This window comes from Canis lupus, chromosome 15, assembly GCF_011100685.1.
Source record: "Canis lupus familiaris isolate Mischka breed German Shepherd chromosome 15, alternate assembly UU_Cfam_GSD_1.0, whole genome shotgun sequence".
NCBI classification, from domain to species: domain Eukaryota; kingdom Metazoa; phylum Chordata; class Mammalia; order Carnivora; family Canidae; genus Canis; species Canis lupus.
In genome coordinates, this window is record NC_049236.1 from 24,622,553 (window position 1) to 24,644,562 (window position 22,010).

At 36.3% G+C, this 22,010-nt stretch overlaps 1 protein-coding gene across 1 annotated transcript in view; it reads left to right on the plus strand.

Annotated features, from left to right (window-relative positions):
• The window catches only part of METTL25 (methyltransferase like 25), a 108,124-nt gene that overhangs the window by 2,921 nt on the left and 83,193 nt on the right, over positions 1–22,010 (plus strand). The window contains 2 exon segments of the mRNA XM_038558562.1: positions 20,444–20,608; positions 21,288–21,394. Of these exon segments, the coding sequence (XP_038414490.1) occupies positions 20,444–20,608; positions 21,288–21,394 (272 nt within the window).

A 22,010-nucleotide genomic window follows, 5' to 3' on the forward strand; every position in this document is an offset into this window, starting at 1 on the left:
TGTTTTATGGGTATAAATGACAGGTGTTATGGATTGCATTGGATTCCCCCCAAAAATTCGAGTGCCAGAATCCTAACCCTCCACTGCGACTGTATTTGGATGTAGGGCCTTTAAGGAGGCAATTAGGATTAAATGACATCAGTAGGGGTGGCACCCTAATCCAGCAGGAAAGGAAGAAACCTCGGGAGGGTGCACACAGGGAGAAACTATATGAGAACACGCTGAGAAGGCAGCCATCTGCAAGCCAAGGATAGAAGTTTCATCAGGAACCGCCATCCTCCAACTTCCAGAACTGTGAAAAAAGAAACTTCTGTGGTTTAAGCCACTCAGTCTGATACTTGGTTATAATAGCCAGAGCAGAGTACTGCAGTGGGCTTTGCACACAGGACTGCGGGGTTCAGATCCTGGCTCAACTTCTGGTTAGTTTTGTTAACTTGGACTTCAACTCTCTGTGCTTTGATTCCTTATCTGTAATAGGGATAATTATGATCCCATTTGATGGGGTACAAGGAAAGTAACATGAGTTGACACAATAATGCCTAACGGATAGCAGCACTTTAACCCATTCGTCTGTTTGGCTCATGTTTATTGACTACCTTCTGCCTACCAGGCTATGTTCTAGGACCTACAGTTATGATACCGGATGCAACAAAATTCCAGCCACATAGAGTTTGTTTAAGTGAGAGTAGATCCGTAGTGACCGTATGTCTATGTGATACATATGTACATGTACATATATATTTATATACACATATCTATGTAAATAAGTGAGATCAAGTGGCAGTAAATACAGTGAGGAAAAAGCAAAGCAAGGAAGGGGATGCGAAGATGATGGACAGTGTAGTAGAGAGAAATGCTCTTTTAGATTGGGTAATCAGGGAAGTCTTCTCTCGCAAGACAAAATTAGAAACTTGGAGAAAGTGAGGGGAGCCAGTCGTGCAGCTAAGTGAGGGAAGAGTGTTTTAGGCCAAGTGAAGACCAGATATCCAAGCTGGAGTGTGCAATGTGTTGTTGGAAGCACAGGAGAATGGTCTAGGTGAGACTGGTAAGAGCTAAGGTTTGAGAGGTGGTTTGGGGCAACTTTATATAGGACTTTGCAGGCCATATGATGGCTTGGCCTTTACTCCGAGTGAAATGGAATGCTTTTCAAGGATTTTATGGCAGATGTGATACGTGATTTATGTTTTAAAGGGATGACTCTGGCTTCTGTGTGGAAAAGAGACTATCAGAAAGAGAGGGTGGAAGCAGGAAGGCAGGACATGAGGCCAATAAAACAACTTCAGGTAATGGCCACCTGAAGAGGTCAGATAGTTTCTCTAGCAGATAACAATGATAAACAGTGGCCAGATTATCAAAAAACAAAACAAACAAAACCTACTGGAAGGTTCTGGAAGATGACCACAGGTAGGTGAGAAGAGTTTACTATAGAAGGTTTCTTCTGATTGGATAAGAACTGGGAGTTAAGAGCTTTCTTGCTTTCTTTTGTGCTCCAAGCCCCCCTAGATCTGGTGGCAGAGAGCTGCATCCTTACTAGATCCAGGTGGTAATGACAAAGGTCAGAGATAAAGCCGATGGACATTTAAGGGGTATATTTTGGAAGCAGAACAGCCACAGAAAGGGCTGAGATCTAAAATAGAAGCTCTAAAAATAAATGAATGAAATGAGGTAAAATAAAATAAATCTCTACCCTGGATGACTTCTAAGTTTAGAGGTCACATGCATGGTCACATGCAGAGTCCAGCAAAATTGCTGGCAAAACCAGGGGATAGTGAACCTCTGAGAGAGAATTTCTGGGGAGATTTACAAATTTACTGCACCTTTGACAGAGCATGTTCCCCAGGGTGCACACAGCTTGGGTGGCAAACATCAAGAGCCTGACTGAATTCATGTATTTAGGGAAAGAATTCAGGGCTAGTATAGCAAATGGAAATTTAGGCTGGGGAATCCTGGAAACAAAGATAACCACAGAGTGGGTGAGCCCTGCAATCTGACTATAAAATGTACCCAAATTTGTGGGACTGCTGAACTGCACAGGTTCACGGATGCCCTCAGGGGCAGGCTAGTAAATTAGTAATTGAGCAGAGACATCAGTGCTTCACCCTGATGGGGGACAGATGTCACAGTTGAGTCCAGACTAATTAATTTCAACTACAACAAAACCCTTAGGTGTAAACAAAATGGAATCCTCTACAACAAATTATCCGCAATTCTGCTTTTTTAACTGAAAACTACTAGATGTGCAAAAAAAAAAAAAAAAAAAAAAAAAACCAGGAAAGTGTGAGTCATACTTAGGAAACTGATTCCAAGTGAGCCCTGATGTTGGATTTAAGTAACTGTGTTCACAGAATTAAAGAATTGTGTGACCTACGGTGGGGAGAATGAGTTAATAGGAGCCGATCCTATGGGGCTCAGATGTTGGATTTCAGCAGCTGTTATAAATATATTCAAAGAACTAGATGAAAATATACTCAATAATCTCCAAGAATTAAAGGAAAAGATAGCATTAATGAATATTTAATTATATGACTTATCTCATAATTCTCTTAACTGGAAAAGTACATGCATATTGACACAATTATATCAAGGTTTTATATTATCTGTTGCTGCCTAACAATCTCACACAGTTCCTATGGGCCAGGAATTCCAGGAGCAGATTAACTGAGTGGGTCTCGTTTGGGGTCTCATGTGACCACAGTCAAGATGTTGGCTGGGCTGCAATTGCTAAAGGCTTGTTTGAAGCTGGTGGATTTGCCTTCATGATGTCTCACTCACGGGTGGCTAGTTACCCGTTGGCACGAGGCCTCAGTTCTTGCCACGTGCGTGGAAACTTTTGTGTTTGCACAATGGCCTTGTTTTTGTCTGTACTCAGACATGATTATGAAGTAGTTGTGGTCACGGACCTTGTCTGATATTGGTGTACTGTGCCACTTTTATATTCCGTAGGAAGACTGACCTGCATGTCCGTGCCAGGACAGTTATGAGCGGACATCTGTCTGTCACAACTGACTTTTTTTTTCTTTTCTAGAAGTAAAATTTTACCTATTTCGCAGAGTTGTAGTCAAGATTAAAGATGATGTACTATCTTACTAATGGTAGCACTGAGTGTAATAAACTGTGGCTAGTAAATGTCGTGGTGATGATATCTGTAGTGATGATGTGGTAATTAGTCTTTCCTTGAAAGAAATAAATTGTCAGGAACTTCTGGAAATGTGTATGCCCTCTGTAACAACCTGTGTTCTCTACCAAATTAACAAATGTCATACTGTTGTCATTGTCCAATGGCTTGTCTGTAGTTGCAACTACATCATTAACCATATACAAACCAAAGTACAGTATTTGCTTTTTTCATTGTATTCTCAGAACCTTGTACATTTTCTAGCATACGGAGGAGTAAAGTAAATGATTCTTAGAGAACAAATGAAGTGAAGCATAATGAGTGTCGCTGAAGGTACCCCTTAAAATGTGCTACTGAACTAGACAGCTAGTATTTCTGGTGTGGTTTCTGTCTATACTGTGTTTATTATTTTTATGTATATGTGATTTGGTCCAATTATTTTAATTTGAGGAGGCAGAAACCAGTAATTATTTTTTCCCCTATGTGAAAAGGGTGTACTTCTTTTAGTACATTGCAAATTACAATAAGATACCCTGAGAATTTGAAGATAAAATCGAGACAGGCATCACTTCAGGTTAAAATTCCTGAAAGTCATTACATATGTGAGATTAACCATCTACAGGAAAACACTACCAGAAATAGTTTCTAAATGCTTTGCTGATATAGGACAAAAGGTCTCCTGTATCTCATCTCAGAGGTAAGATTTTGTTATACCCCCTTCAAGGGAACAAGGCTGTGTCCTTAGGAAGTAATAATTATGTATATAAATCTGTAACATTCTCAAATGAATCATCTCTTGGTCTTCAGAAATTTATTCGTTTTCATAAAGTCTAGAAAATTCTTCCAAAAAAACAAGCGGGAAATGATATTCCGAGTTAGGGTAGCCAAAATGTTTTATGAAGTAGAAATAGATCTAGACTACAGAGACAACCAGTTATCCAGTTTGATTAAAATTTTAAGAATATCTGTCTTAAAAAAAAAAAAAAGAATATCTGTTTTTAAATGTAATTTTAAAATTAGGAGACTGTCCTAGCAAATGAATAGTATGGGTTATTATTATAAGTATATTTCTCAATGCATATTAATAAATTTGTATTTCAATTTCTTATAACTTCGTTTAGAACCTGTTGTGGAAAACCTCCTCAGCTCTCAGAAAATCCAGTTTCTATACCTGCAAAGCTGTCCTTGGTGACTGCCAAAGCCCAGGGCTGCTCTAAGACCCTGCGTGAGCCTCCAGGGCCTCTCTTGACTCTCTTCTTCCAGCTTCTTGAGGCCATATGCTACTTCTCCTGTTTCTTATTAATGTCACTCAGATGATCCTTACCAGGATTGGCTGCTGAGTAAATGTTTAGAATTGATTCCTTTTGGTGAGCATCTGTGTAATTAATTTACTATCATTTTAATTGAACAATGCAGAAAATGTATGCCTGTGATAGATTATTGTTTTGTTGAGCTTTCTCTTAAATTATTTTTATTGCATCTTAATAGATTACATTTCTTCTTGGCCATCCTAAGTAATTTCTATTGGTGGTGGTGATGGTGGTGATTGTGGTGTATTGACATTATGCTAACATTTAATTCAAAACACATGAAACCAGAAAATGTGTTTGAAATATAAAATGAAAACAACAGAGAAATAATTAGCGTCGTCTGTTTTACTCTGTTGTATTCAACTTTTATTCATTCACTTTCCTTGTGTATTTTCCTGAACTCTATTTTCCCTTTTTCAGTTTTTCTGGATCTTTTTAGGAGACTTCAAGTGTGGAAATGATATGACACCATAAGATAGTGGCAAATGTCAGCTCTGTTCCCGGGTTGCTACTGTAATTGTAAGTAAGGGAGAGTAACAAAGCAGCAAATCTGGGAGCCCAGAATAATTTGTTATCATACTTTGTTTATTTGATGTATGGAAAGTCCTTTCAGATTGTTCCTTTTAGGTGAGACCATTTAGAACTTGAATTTATGTTCTGGTTTTTAATGTATTCTCCCCAAGTTTTGATTCCCCACTCCTCTATCTTTCCATTATTAAGATGCTCAGTAAAACAAAGTTCATGAAGATCCCGCTCATCTCTGGCATTTTCCCCCCTCATTCTACTTAAATTATGCTTATCTTTAGCCAGTCAGAATAAATTTGAGTGCCATCTGTGTGTTTAGATATTCATTTTATGTTGTTGTTTATTTAAATTTTGTCAAATCATTAACTTTTCACCGGAAGCTTGCAGTTACGGTGACCTATCTTTATGGCTTACCATGATTTGGATTCTTTTCCCGGTTTACAAAACCACCCTGCTTGCCTGCATGGCTTCATAACCGCCAGTCTGCATTTGTTTTTGTTTTTTGACCTCATCACCTCAGTGGTTACTCTTCTTCCTGTTACTCAGGCTCATAATCTGCCGACTCTTCTTCCTCAATTTTTCTTGCATCTGCTCATTCCCATTCCCATAGCAAATAGTTCAGTTCCCTCCTTTTTAAATCTTGCAGCAGAATTTTAGCAATAACTTTGAGCTGTTTTTCTTGCCTTCAGACTCTGTATTTCAGTTACTTTGCCATTCAGTTATCTTCCTGGTCCTGTCATTCCTCTGCTCAAAAGCCATCAATAGGTCTGCATTTCCTACAAAATAAAGTCCATCACCTTCTGGCCTTATCCATTCTTTCCTCTCCACCTGGATCCTCAGCTGTTGATGTAAGCAAATAGGAGGCAGCACATTAGGAAAATTATGGGTTTTGTAGTCATTACAGTTAGTTTTGAATCCTGGCTCTGATACTTTACTGCTGTATTATCTTGTGCAAGTTGCTGCAGGTTTTGAGCCTTAATTTTCTCATTTGAGAAATGGGAATCATAATTCCTGCCCTGTAAGGGCTGTGTAAAAGTAAATGAGATAAGTGTTAAAACCTACCATGTGAGTAGGCATGTAATGAATACTAGTAATCTCTATATTCTACTCCCCTCAGATAGGGGCAAGCTGGGCCCAGAGTCAGGAGACCTGGATAGTCATTTGCCAAGTCTGATGAGCCATATATCTTGCACAGACATTTAACTGTAGGCCTTAGTTTCCTCATCTAAGAAGTAACCACCTAGGGAGTTTCTCAGTGTCAGAGGTAGAAAATAGCTGCCCCCAGGTTCATGTGGCTTGTCAACATGTGTTACACGACCAATAAGTTAACTTTTTTTTCCAGGCAGCATTTCAAAATGGACAGATTTAATATATGCACATGCACATAAACACACACCCACAAATCTGGAATTGTAGTTTCTCTTGTAAAAAAAAAAAAAAAAAAAATCAGAAGATCTGGCTGTTTTGTTGCATACCACTGTGTGGCAAATAGCTCCGTGTATTCCCTCAAGTGTATCCTCACCCCCTAGCCAGCATTGCCATCTGAATTTCCCTGGCCCTCCGAAGTACCAGCGATGATGGCTCTTGGTCTGTGGCCTCCAGTCAGTTTCCTTTTACCCCCTGAAAATGAATTCAGGAGTTTGTTTCACATTCTCAAAGGAGAGCAGCAGCCAAAGATAGTTATGGGTCACGTGGCTAAACATTACCTAAGGTTGCTTCTAGTTCTCAAATCCTATAGAATGAAATGATTTAAAATTTTTATCTCCAGACCTTATCAGTCCGTGCTTTTAAACCCATGATCATGTGAAGGGCCTGGGCCAACCTGAATCTTGAGATGAAAGAGTGTATGACTGGTCATAATTGAGTCAGCCAGGTTAATAAATTTTTGAACTTCCCACATGATCTGATTCCAGATCAACTTTAATTATGAAAACGGCTGAAATTGGGATGTCTGGGTGGCTCAGTGGTTGAGCATCTGCTTTTGGCTCAGGTCATGACCACAGGGTTCTGGGATCGAGTCCCACATCAGGCTCCCCTCAGGGAGCCAGCGTCTCCCTCTACCTGTGTCTCTGCCTCTCTCTCTCTGTGTCTCTTGTGAATAAATAAATTTTAAAAATCTTAAAAAAAAGAAGAAAGAAAATATCTGAAATAATTTGATGTGCATTCTCACTTTTAAGATATGTCTTCAACCAAAGTTGAAGGGAGGGAGTAGAAGATAGTGGTATAGTATTATCAAGCACTTCTCTTGGCGTTCCTCTCTACCCAAATACCTCGTACTTCTGCTACCTTATTCCCTTAATGTGCCATGTATTTTTCCCCTCCCTCATTTTGTTCATGCAATCCTCTTTGCCCTACCCCAAATATTTAGTAACTGTCTACTTATTTTGTATCTTCTCCCAAAGCCCAAATCAAATAATATTAAATTAATAAAACTAGCTATTTGTATATTATTTTATTTCTACCTTTATTAGAGTACTTAGCACACTGTATTAGAATGATTTGACATTCCTAGTATGTGAGTTCTGGTCTCTAGCATATGGTGAGCACCACGTAGTAGGTTCTCATTGTATGTTTTTTAAATTTCATATAGCTGAGTAAGGGTACATATGGCTCATCATGGGCATTCCAGTAGGCAGAGCAGTAGAAGCAAAAGGCTAAAGATGAAAACTATAAAACATATTTGGAGGCAGGAACAGAAAACTGAGCATTCATACATTTTTAAGTAGCTGAAAGCAAAGTCAGAAAAACATATTGCAGCCAGTTGCTGGAAACTAGTCTTAAACCATTTGGAATCATTCTTCCATGGGACACTGCCTCCTTTCTGATAGTCTAGAGTTGAAGTATGAACCTGGGGCCAGATGATGGCAATGGAAATGCAAAAGTAGTGATAGTTTTAAAAGAGTTTGTATGGAGAAAATTGGTAGTTCTTGGTGACTGATATTTACATAGGGTTTAGGAAAATGGAAGAATCAAAGATAATTCCAAGATTTTGATTTTGGAAATGACTTGAAGAATAATGATGAATGTACCATTGACAAAATTAGGAAAATTGGGAGAGGGAGCTCTTTGGGAAAATGATGCATTTAGTTTTAGATATATTGTATTTAAGGTCTCCCAAATAGAGACATTTAAGATTTCACATTCCTTGCTCCTCATTTCCCTACCACCTTACATGTTTAGAATTAGTTTACATATTTTGAGTAGTATAAATGATCACTTCTCTAGGCTATAAGGACCAGATGTTGATTGAAATGAAATTAACCCTACTGATAGTGGAGAGGTGAGAGGAAGAGGTAGCAATCCTTGAGCATCACTTCTATCACCTCTACAAGTTCAGTATTCTTCAAAATTTGTGTGGTTATTAGAGTTAAGAATAGGTCAGTAGTCTGTCTCTAAGCCTTACAACTTTTGAGAGCATGATTATTTTTATATCCTAATTTATTTTTGCAAAGATTACTTAACATTTTCTTAGCATAAGACAGTGCTAGGTGTTATGGTTGAATACAAAAGTGAACTGGGCATAATCTCTGTCTTTAAAAAAGTCACATTCCAATAAGAGAGAAAAGACACCAGTAATTGTACAAAACAAAATGGGAAGATGAAGGTTTTCCTTTCTAAACAGAATTTTAATCTAGTTTCTTACCATCTGATAGAGTCTGAGAATTATTATACTTTCTAGACTAAATGATCTATGAAAATCCTATGTCCTAAGTATTGCCCAAGAAAATGGCTTATCTGTGTGTTATAATAATAATACATAGTTATTATATGTGAAAATTTGCAATTAATATATATGTATTTTTTATTATTTAATTTCCAGGTATGTGACAGTGTTTTTATCCAAAACTAGTTGATTTCATTTTTCAAATAAGTTTTTCATTATTCTTTATATTTGAAATGTAAAATATCCAGCTGTGTATGTTTCAGTTGTATTGCTTTCATGGGTTTTTATAGTTCTCCATAATAAAATTCTAGTGTTCCCTCCTGGCAAGTTAAGCTGTTCCTCATTTACTGTTCTATTCTTCTGTATGCATTTCTTAAGAATGTTTATGCCATTTTAGTGGGGTAATGTGCCATGACAACTGTTTTTTTATTTAAAAAGTGACAATATTTTCAGTTTATTCAGAATTTTACTACAGCTGGCTCTTTGTCAACTGTTATTTCCCAAAGATTATTATTCTTAATTGACTGCTCTTTGCATCTGTGGAATGTGAAGGCATTATCTAAACACAGTGAATCTGTCGTTTTGTCAAAAACCCCTACATTTATAAATCTTTAATACTACTTAATATTTTTAGTATTTTCTACCAAAGACAGATATAGAAGTATAATTCCATTATTAAATTATTGGGAAATAATTCTTTTTTGTAGGAGGAGGGTCATCTTTAATCAAACTTAAACTATATAAATTATTACTTTTTTTTTTTTTTTTTTTTAGGAAAGGGTGAGAGAAGGGGGAGGGGCAGAAGGAGAGAGAGAGAGAGAATTTTAAACAGGCTCCATGCCCAGCACAGAGCCCGATGTAGAGCTCGATCTTAAAACTCTGAGATCATGACCTGAGTGGAGATAAGATTCGGACATTTAGCCAACTGAGCCACCCAGGTGCCCCAGATTACTTCTACTTTTGTTTGTTGTTTTCAATCTTCTTTGCCATCCCCCCCACCCCCCCCATCCTGTTCACTTAGTATGTGAATGTGGCTTAAGTTCACTTATCTTTTTGTCAAAAAATAAAATGTGTGGTTCATTCTTTTCCTGGATCAGATGGTTGTATCGTCACTTGAGATGTTTTTGGGGTTGTGCAAACAAGCAACGATTTTACCTTTTTCATTAGAGATTTAAATTTAGATTATGCAAATTTATTTAAAACCATTTAATATTATTAACATTTACTTTGTCACATGGAACAGAGTGACCTATATGTTTTGGTACTTAAATTATTTGTTTTGCTTAGATGGGCATTATTTAGAAAAGCCAGCCCAGTAACTTTGACCATCAACACTGTGGATCTGCTTAATAATAAAAATACTGAAGAGCAAAGGGATGTTATCTTTTCAAAGTTAGATTAACTTCAAAAATATAAAATTTATATTAAGGATTAGTAGCTTTCTGCTGATGGGATAGAAACAATAATCCTACGTTGTTTTGGTAGCCAGTACTTAGTTTTCATGTTTTGAACATTTAAAATCTCTAGATTCCTCTAGCCAGAAGAAAAATACTTGGTTGAATTGCATGTTATAATATTAATACTGGGCAATATAAAGGGTGAAAATATAGTAAAATACAGTGACTTTTAATCTTTCAGGTCACAAATCCCATTAAAAGGCTGTATTAAATGAGTACTATAGAACTCTTTCCTCAAAAAAAATATGGTATCTTTCTTCATAAATAGATACAAAACTGCATACATCTTTTGATGATTCATAGGCTTCTTGAACTCGTAGACCTCAAGGTAAGAATCACTGGTTGAAAGTTTTATTAGTATTACAAAGCTCTTTGAATTCTTGATCTAGACCACCACTTGTGCTCATTCTTCATTTTTTTCTTGTGACTTTTTGTTACTTATTATGAACTATTTATATATTTGCAAACATTCACTTAACTAATCTTTTTTAGTTTGTAGAGTCTGTCTTTATTTCTTTTTTAAAAAGTTTGTTTTTGGGACACCTGGGTGGCTTAATGGTTAAGTGTCAGGCCTTTGGCTCAGGTCATGATCCCAGAGTCCTGGGATCAAGTTCTGCATCAGGCTCCCTGCAGGGAGCCTAGTTCTCCCTCTGCCTGTCCTGCCTCTCTCTCTCTCTCTGTGTCTCTCGTGAATAAATAAATAAAAGATTTTTAGAATTTTTTAAAGATTTTTAAAAATATTTTATTTAAATTCCAGTTAGTTAACATGCAGTGTAACATTTTTTTCAGGTATACAATATAGTGATTCAACACTTCAATATATCACCTGATGCTCATCACAACCTTAATCTCCATCATCTATTTCCCCTGTTGTCCCCCCCACTTCCCTTCTCCTCTGGTAACCATCAGTTTGTTTTCTATAGTCTGTTTTTTGGTTTGCCTCTCTCTCTTCTTCCCTTTTGCTCATTTGTTTTATTTCTTAAATTCTACATGTGAATGAAATCATAATGTAATTGTCTTTTTCTGACTGACTTATTCTGCTTAGTATGATATTCCGTAGCTTTGTCTATGTTACTCCAGTGGCAAGATTTCATTTTTTGATGGCTGAATAATATTCCATTGTATGGGGGCACCTGAGTGGCTCAGTGGTTGAGTGTCTGCCTTTGGCTCAGGTGGTGATCTCAGGGTCCTGGGATCAAGTTGTGCATCAGGCTCCCTGCAGGGAACCTACTTCTCCCTCTATCTATGTCTCTGCCTCTGTCTCTGTTGTCTCTCATGAGTAAATAAATAAAATATTACAAAAAGTATTCCATTGTCTGTATATACCACATCTTTGTGCGTTTGTTGGTGGATAGACACTTGGGCTATTTCCATGATTTGGCTATTATAGATAATATCAAGTGCTGAAAACAGTCCCTCCTCTTATTAGGGGAAACTCCATTTCAGGTGCAGCAGTAGATTATCCGACCAGTATCTCTAGGCAACACCAAAGATCGTTACAGAATCTCTGTTCTTCCCTCTTGATTTCTGAAACCAAAATGGCAAATTTAAAGGTTAGGTTGGCATTTTATTTACTTATACTATTTGCAGCCACCTTGAATAATGACTCATAAAGAATAAAAATGATTTGGTTTTATTAATTATATACACTGTTACAAAAATTAAGAACAAGAGTAGGAAGTACTGTTGGAAGTATGGTAGGAACTATATAGACAAAAGTGTATATTAAATACAAATTCATTTCTTTTGCACGTTCCTTCTACCTGGCAAATGATTATAACTAGATTTCAGTTAAGAGTAGAATAGACATGGTACCCTGAGTGGCTCAGTGGTTGAGCATCTGTCTTTAGCTCAGGGTGTCATCCTGGGTCCTTGGGATCAAGTCCCACATTGGGCTCCGTGCGAGGAACCTGCTTCTCCTTCTGCCTGTGTCTCTGCCTCTCTCTCTCTGTGTTCTCTCATGAATAAATAAGTAAAATCTTAAAAAGAAAAAAAGAGTAGAATAGACACATCTATTTTGTATTAATGTTGAAATGTAAGTAATGGATTTTAACAATAGCATATGAAATTAAGTTGAAATTAATGAAATGCATAATGGAAAAACAATACAATTTTAAGAGAGAGGTGTGACTTAATTTTACTCTTTCAAAATGCCCTGTTAGAAGTTAATTATGCTTACAGTTTACCTGGGACAAAAATTCTTTGTGTGTCCTACCTCAAATAATAAGTAAACTGTAAAGTCTCCTTTATTTTTGAAATCTTGGAGATCTAGGTCCAAGTCAATGTATAGAAAAAGATAATATTTGTCTTCCCAGTAGTGTTAGTTACTAAGATACTGGCTGGCATTGTTGAGGCACCATGGGATGATAGAGCCAATAGTGGTGTTTAGAAATGACAGTCAGAATAGGAAAGGAGAGCTCTGTGGTAGGAACAAGAGAAGAACAGATGGACTTCAAAGTGCTTACTGGTTGATTTTTAAGGTATCCTTTACAATTATAACATCAATTTTTTAAGTTTTGCAATCTGGAATTAATTTTGTATTTTGGTAATACCACATATAATTTATTAAATTTTAAATGTATTCTTCAGAAAATATTTACAAATATTTAATTTACTCTTTTTTATTATTTATTTATTTATTTATTTTATTTATTTATGATAAGAGAGAGGCAGAGACACAGGCAGAGGGAGAAGCAGGCCCCATGCCGAGAGCCTGACGCGGGACTCGATCCTGGGACTCCAGGATGGCGCCCTGGGCCAAAGGCAGGCACCAAACTGCTGAGCCACCTAGGGATCCCCTTAATTTACTCTTTCTTTAATGCCTTTTTTTTTTTTTTTTAATGGAGTTTGAAGTTGGATTTCTAGTAATCTGTATCTTGGTTTTGGTTATTTTCTGAAGACAGAGACTTTTGATAATAGAAAATTAAAACATAGTAAAACTTGAAACTCGACGTCAGGTCTTTGAGGCATAGTCAAGTTTCTAACATATCTATTACATTTCACATTAAATACTGTGAGAAATTACTGTGGTATTAGAATTCTCTCCTATACTTTAAAGCTGATGGTACAATAGTGGTTGCTACTGCTAACCACTGAGCTCCCAACACTGAGTAATTCTTGCTGTTATCCTGCCTAGAATGTCAAACCGAGGATTGGCTTTTCGACTCCTATGTCATGTCTCAAGTTATAGCTTACCTGTCCCTAGTTGTGCCTTCATTCTAATATTGGAGGTCTTACACCCAAGTCTTATACTAGGCCCCGAACTTCCTTTCACCCAGCAGGTTCTCCGTTTAGGAACTGGGTATATGTATTGATCTTTCTCTTGGATTCTTCCATAGTAGCCTATATAGTGTTCTGGGCCTAAATATTTGAGTGTTTTCAACCTTCTTATTCCAACAAAGACCTGAGTATACACAGTTACTAGTTTGGACTCATGGTTTGGGGGTTGTCTACTATGTTCTAGGCTCTGTGTTAAGATGATATGTATGTATGTGTGTATGCATGTACTTGTGCACATCTGTGTGTACTTACATTAAATACTTGTGTACATATTCACGTATATATGTTTGTATTTTTAACGACATTATAAAATATATATTTTCCTCCCATTTTATAGATAAATCAAGCCTTAAAGCAGATAAATAAATTACTTATGGTCATAAAGGGATAGACAGTCTGAGAACCAGAATTCAAACCTAGTTCTTGCTCATTCATTTACTCATTTTCTCATCGAGTACCTTCTAAGTACCAGGCATTATTCTAGGTTCTGAGAAGTCAGTAATGAATAAAAATCTTTGTAATTTTGGATCTTATTTGCTATGTTAGATGGTGATAAGAGTTGTGAAAAAAATTAGTAAAAGATCAGAGAAGGGGCAGCCTGGGTGGCTCAGCGGTTTAGCACCGCCTTCGGCCCAGGATGTGATCCTGGGAACCCAGGATCAAGTCCCACGTCGGGCTCCCCTGCATGGAGCCTGCTTCTCCCACTGCCTGTATCTCTCTGCTTCTCTCTCTCTCTGTCTTCCATGAATAAATAAATAAAATCTTTAAAAAAAAATTAAAAATATTTTACAAAATGGTCAGGGAGGGTAAAGGTTGAATGGGGTTGCAATTTTAAGCAGTATTGTCAGAGAAACTTTCATCAAAATGGTGACATTGAGCCACAAACCTAGAAGCTTGAGTGAGCCATGAAAACACCTGAGAGAAGATGGTCTTGGACAGTTAAAAACAAGCCCAGAGACCTGAGTAAGCACATCCCATGTGGGCTGTCAGCAGAATTCTAAGTGGGAATTTCTGTGCTCCCTAGAATCCACATGGAACATTTGTTGTCTGTATGCTTTGTAAATGTTGACACATGTCCCATAAATTAATCTCAAATTAGCTTTATTCAGGTTCAGTTATTACCTTGCTACAATGTAGTAATAAGCACCTTGGAAATGTTTATTTTTTTATTTTATTTTTTTATTTTTAAAGATTTTATTTACTTACTCATGAAAGACACAGTGAGGCAGAGACGTAGACAGAGGGAGAAGCAGACAGGGAGCCCGATGCAGGCTTTGATGCCGGGACTCCGGGATCACGCCTTGAGCCAAGGGCAGATGCTCAACCACTGAGCCACCTGGGCATCCCGGAATTGTTTATTTTTTAATCAGTCTTACTTTTTATTTACCAAATCAGTTTCTAAATTGCTGTTTCTTTGTATGATAGTTTTATTTTCCTTCAACTTTTCGTAGTTTATGAAAATGGTCTGTTATAGTTAAAGTATGTATAGTTCAATTTTCCTATTTTTATATTTATTTTTATTTTTGTAAGTAACTAAATGTAAAAAGTGCTTTTGAGATGGCTACATGCACTTTATATATATAATATGAAGTTAATATTGGTACAGTAAGAACATGCATGTCAATTCTTTGCTAATTTTACCTTATTCTTTCTAAGAGCATGGTTTACATGTTGAAATGGCATATTTCATTTCATATGCAACCTGAAATTACTCTGAGGTAGCATAGGCAAAAAGTTTCCTAGCATGTAATTGAATGATAGAAGTTTTTTTTTAAAGCAGCAGTATATATATTATTTTCTTCACTTACATAATTGATAGGATTATGGAGATATATAAACATTCATAAAATTTAATGCATCCCATCTATAATTTTCATAATTCAGGAAGACAGACTTCAACTTTTGATTGGAGTCTGCTAAACAAATATAAAAGATTAAAGCCTAAGTCAATCGTTGTGGAAGTCACAGCCTTAAAATGTTTAATTAAATTTTCATTGAAAATAAGTAAGTTTCTGTTTTAGAAAACATGTTCTTTTTTTCAAGGTTTTATTTATTCATGAGAGACACACAGAGAGAGAGAGGGAGAGAGGTAGAGACACAGGCAGAAGGAGAAGCAGGCTACATGCTGGGAACACGACATGGGACTCAATCCTGGGTCTCTAGGATCACACCCTGGGCTGAAGGCAGTGCTAAACCGCTGAGCCACTAAGGCTGCCCTGTGGAAAACACATTCAACTCAGCCAACATTTATGAGCACTTACTGTGCCTATAGGAGTTTTATCGATTAGAAAAAAAAAAAAAATCACCTGTGAAGCTATTGCAGTAGCACTGGTGAGAGTTAATAGAGTTTGAACTCTGGCAGTGATAGTAGGGGATTGTGGTTAGTTCCACAGTGAAAGACATTTTTACGTTAAGATTGATGGATAGCTGGATATGTGGATTGAGGGCACAGGGAGCATTTAAGATAATATAAAGACTTAACTTCAGCACTGAGTGAGCAAGGACGTTATTAAACAAGATAGGAAATAGGAGAGAAAGGAGAGATTTGCAGAGCATAAGAATGTGCATTTCAATTTTGAACCTTTTGAATTAGAGGCACCTGTAGGAGATTAATGTAGAAATGAATATAAAACATTTCCATGTCCTTTAAAGATTATATTATTAAGAGGGCACTGTTGATTTTTCTTGAAATTCTAGGGCATGGGATAGTTGTAGGCTATGTGATAGCAATAGCGACCTTTGTCCTAACACCTGTAACACGGTTAAGCCTCATTATTTAGCACATGATTATATTTTATCTAGTATCGTATTGTAAATCTTCTAAGTTGCTCTTGTCTCACCTTATGATTGTAGACATTAGGACTGAGATGAGATTTTATTCTAACAGGCTCAGCAGTGCTATCAGAGTCCTCTAGCTGGCATCAGTGATCACTACCACCACAGAATCTTAGAATTTGTTTCTCCTAGTAGAGCAGGTGATGCTGCATGCAGTAGTAAGTGCATTAAAGAATTCCTTTTCATCTACTCATCCCCTACTGAGTGCCTACCAGGTATTCAAAGGTATTGTTGCTTTACAACTGGGCATGAAGCAGTTGGGTTGTTTTATTTCTAGAAATAGATAGCACAACAAAATCTTATTATAAAATCTTTTTATTTCCTTTTCAGAGACATCAGTTCTGTGTGTAAAAATTACTTTTAAAATTTCTTGAAACTTTATAATCACTTCTGGTAGACCAGGAGGTGTCGAGAGAAGTAAAGTGAAAGTATTAGGAACATGAAGAAAGTGAATATGAAGCACCTTAAGATACTACCATTATGGATCTCTGCCAGAGGGAATTCTTGCTAGACCCGATTCTGACAGTCAAATAGTTGCCTAGCAATTTTAACTGCTGTCTTTCCTGTTTGTATTTGTTGCTCTCTGAACTTACTGCTGTGGCATGCTAATTATCAAATTTGGGAATTACCTGCAAGGGCTGAACACTGCCTTGGGTCACATCCCTTGCCATTTGGTGTCTGTGCAAATGTGACTAACATGTAGCCTCTTAATTTCTTCCTCTCTAAATAAGAGCACTATGTAATCACTTCCTAAGACTGTTCTGTTAAATGTAAACTATTGAGCAGGGTGCCTGACATGTAGTGTATATACAATAAATATTAGTTATAATACTGATGAATTATGAATCCTAACATAGTATTCTTCCTTAAAGTGCTAGGTAACATTCAAATAACTATTTTTAAAACTTAAAAAAATGTAAATATGTAAACTGTGTAAAATGTAAGTATATTATTTCTATTTTATTTAGTTTTGAAGTGTTATTATTCATTTCTTTACCATGAGATTTTCATAATCCAATGTGTATACATAATTTTTCTATCTCCTTGTACATTGATCTCTGCTGGTTTTTTAAAGAAAAGATAGAGATATCTCGATCTCATTTTTACACAAAATAGCTTCTCCTCTGCCTCTTCACTTCCCTTGCTGTCATGCCCAATTAACCTATATTACAAGAAATCTCTGTGCAATAGTGATGTAAGCTGTACAAAAAAATAAGAGTAAAGACAGCATGCAATCAAGCAGAACAGGTTCTTCCAGTAGGGGGAGATATTTACAAAATAATCAAGCCACATAAAATGCTGGTGCAGTGACAACACATTTAAAAACAAAACTTTCTCTGTGTAAAAAAATCCAGCTAATTAATAAATAATTAAATATTGGATGAGTAACACTGTGGTTTCTGTTTTGCCAGTTGCCGAACCCAAACTCCTTCTGCAGGTACCTAGAGAAGTGTGGTGAGGACTACATAGACCGCTACCATTGCCACATAACTTGTATTACATATTATATCAGAGGTGGAAGTGAAGACAAGAACATGATAACCACCCCCCCGCCCCGAATCTTTAAAAGTTGCTGGTGGAAGTTACAGGCTGGGTTACTTGAAAACAGTACAGAAGCTGTATTTCTGTAATTCAGAAAGATTTTTTTCACAGGTTCTAGACTATCTGAATAAACTGGTGTAGCCGTAAAGGATGTAAACTAATGGATGGAATCAGAACACTATACTATATATATATATATATTTTTTTTTAAAGCATCATTAAAAAGATAATAGCTTTGTAATTTAGATCTCCAGATTTCTGAAATTACTGCAAGACCTATAATTAAAATCAAATTAACAACATTTAGATCTGGTTAGACTTGGGTTTTTTCAAGTATTTTCAATGGATAGTTAAGTTGGTATGAACCTTTATTTTTCCAACAGAAACATCACATTTCTTTCTGTTGGCAGCATTGTCCAATAACTGACTACTATAATAGTCCCTCTGCACCTTGAGATTTAGTACTCTTATTCTATCACATTCTAAGAAATTGCTGCCCTGGAACTTGGGGATGTTGAGACTGCCTTTAAACCTGAGAGTCTCACTTAATAGTTGACTGAGTTTTCCCCCTTTGTATCATGCCTAAATATTTTGATGTGGATTTTATTACTTTTGGCCGTGTTACTAAATTCAGTTTGTAAAATACCCAAAGAACTATATAATACACAAAATATATCTTAAATAAATTCACTATAGTAGTTTTGTAGCTTGAATTTCTATTTAGTTGAATCAGAAATGGAAGTTATAGGTCTCTGCCCATTTTATTCTTATTAATTAATGCAGTGTTACCAGCAACAACTTAATAGATATTAGCTTTAAAAAGATACTATCTTAACCATGTAATTTTTATTTAGAATTTTGCAAACTTCATCAATTTTCCTCTTTTAATTTTTGCTAGAGTCGTCATTATTCTGTGTGTTTAAATGAATTTTTATAATTTTTAAAGTATCTGTGGAGGGTCAGCTATGCTAGAATAGACTTCATAGTGTATAGTTTGGGTTCTCTGGTAGAACCAAAGTTGTTTTCTGGATTTACCATTCTTTCATAAGATGAACATTTTAAATCCTTGATTTAAACACTGGATGCATGGGGCTTTTTAATTATTAAAAGTAATTTTCAGTGAATGAACTTTATTAGACTGAACTATCCAAAGAGTTTATTTGAACCACTACAGACACATTGAAGTGATCTTTTTATGAGCTTCCTAAATAGATTAAGTATATTAAAAATGGCCATAAAAATGAAATTGAGCAAATAAAAAGCAGATCTGTCAGGGTACATATATGTTTCCACCTATTCTATTAGAATAGGTGAGATTATGCTGTAGTAATAAACCTAAAAACTTAATGACTAAAAAGAATGAGGTTTACTTTTTTTCTCTGTGTTGCAGACCATGGTAGTTTGACAGCAGTAATATCCACGTCATAGTCACTCAGGGACTCAGGTTCCATCTTGATGGATGCTTCAGTGATTACAGTTCTGAGAAAAGAAAGCATAGTGAATCCTCCAATTTTCTTAAAACTTCTGTCTGTAAATGATATAGTTCACTTTGGTGAGATGTGTCCACACCAGAGTTCAACAGGATACATGATCCTCACACAGAGAGAGGCGCTGGATGTTTGTATGATGGTTGACCATACTCTTCTTACTGAGTGAGCATTTGGAAATCAATAGTTCCTACAGTAAATGTATAGAATGTCTGGCTTAAAACTGACCAGGGAAAGAATGTTAACTCTTTTTTCCTGATTTTACCGTGACTAGCTTTAAAAAAAAAATTTTTTTTTAAAAAGAGTTTACATCTTTATTCATGAAAGACGCACAGAGAGAGGCAGAGACATAGGCAGAGGGAGAAGCAGGCTCCCCATAGGGCACCTGATGCAAGACTCGGATCCTGGGATTCCGGGATCACACCCTGACCCGAAGGCTCAACCACTGAGCCACCCAGGCGTCCCACCATGCCTAGTTTTAAAACTCATATTGACAGTGCATTGAATGCACACACATATGCACATAAGATTTCTGCATGGTCTTTTACAGTAACATTTATACCAATGGGGATATTGCCATTGTTCCACATGCAGTGTGCACAGGGAATAACAGTGTAGTGCAGGCTGATTGCCTTTTTTTTTTTTTTTTTTTAAGATTTTATTTATTTATTTGACAGAGAGAACAACCACAAGCAGGGGGAGCAGCAGAGGAAGAGGGAGAAACAGGCTCCCCACCAAGCAGGGAGCCGGGCCATGGGGCTCCATCCAGGATCCTGGGATCATGACCTGAGCCAAAGGCAGGCGCTTAACCAACTGAGCCACCTAAGATCCTCAGGCTGGCTGCCTTTAATTTCACAGTTGTAGGTCAGCCAGGACCGTTCATAAATTTAATGACCGCATTACAGTGTAGCAGAATTTTAAACTTTTATTTTTCTTCTTTTCTTCTTTTTTAATTTTGGCTTTTGGAAGAAAAAGGTCAAATTTTGATTTAGAATTTAAATATATAATTGTGTACACTATTAAGAGAAACCTGAGTGCTACAAATAACTAATTGATTAAATATAAATATAGTGGAACCATTAGAGATATTGTTAAAATTCACACCAAAATGAAAATATTATAATTTGATGTAAAGATCCAGTGTTTTTCATTTATTTTTTAAAAATCTCATACAAATTAGCATTAAGTAAATATTGCTAACATTTCTCTTTTTATCCTGGTTGTTTTAGGTATTACCAATTTTCCCAAAATATTTTGTGAAACTTCCCAGAAGCTGATGAGTGTGGAAGCCTTTGCTCTGGCTGTGAGATATTATTCTGTACAAAACTTAGGAATATGTACTCCTTTTGAACAGTTGCTTACAGCCCTTCGAGGAAGTCAAAAACAGAGAACTGGTGAGTGTGTATGTATGTTTTTTTAGTGCTAGAAGCGATATACTGTTCATATATGTTCCTACATTCTTTCCAATGTGTTATTTTTCTATCTGCGCTCTTCTAACATAAGCACTGATAGATTGGCTTATACTTAGATGAGTAGGTTTTCTTAAGCATCATGTCATACAGAACAACTCCACATTTTTTCTCTACATTTTAGTCCAGCTATCAGTCTTTTCCACAAATTGTTTTTTGTGTAAAGGAACATTTTTGTTCTATTTTATGTTTAAGATTTTATTTATTTATTTGAGAGAGAGGTGTCAAGAGAGAGCACTAACAGGGATGGAGGCAGAGGGAGAAGCAAGCTGTCTGCTGAGTACGGAGCCTGACACAGGGCTGGATCCCAGGACTCTGGGATCAGGACCCCGGCCAAAGGCAGATACTTCACTGACTGATCCACCCAGATGCCCCTTAGGGAACATTTAAAAAAATAATAATGTTCTATGGGTCTTCCTATTTATGTTCTTAATTCAAATTTTGATTTGTAGCAGCTAAACTAATAGAAATCTAACATGCAGACAAAATGGAATCTCTTTAATATTTTCACATATATAACTACAGAAAACACGAACATTAACTGATGATTTTTTTGTTACATTTTGTCATAGCAATATTTTAATTTTGTTTTATTTTTGTTCAGGTGAAAATGTGAAACTAGATGAATTTATGAATTTGAAAAAATCTCATGAAGTTCAGGCTATGTCAGAGCTGATCAGCGGTATTGCTGATTACTGTGGAATAAAGCAAGTAAGAGAATTTCCTTGTATTTTCAGGTATTAAAATTAGTGCCCTCTTTTTGTATCATATACATCTTATCTACAATTACTATCTAGCCTTTAAATGTTATTAAATAATATAGCTGATGTTAGTTATGTCAGACACTTTAAATATATGCTCTCATTGCCCAATATGGTGTGATGATAACAAATTTAAACTAAAAATAGATATGACTATTCATGTTTTGCCACAACTTTCACTCTTTTAAATTATCTTTGATAAGTTTCCAACTTGAGGCAGCATTATATAATGACATTCTGCAAAATTGTTTGCTGCTAGGTGTTCTCAGAACCTGGGCTACTGATGTGGTGTGGGGTACCTGCCTCATTATAGTAACACAAAGAAGCTATGTTTTAGAACTTGGATTCTTTCACAGTGTCAGTAATCACAGTGATTCCTGTTGTGAAAAGTAGCTTTTATGAAGCATAGTAGTGTCTGATAGCAGATGTTAAAATAAAATTTAAAAATTGCCTATGTTGACCTATAAAAATAGTAAGTTATTTTTCTTATCTCTATAAGAACATCTATAGGGGGTAGTGAAGATTCTTCCCTCCTTCAATTTCGGTTAGGCGTTAGAATCTTTTCA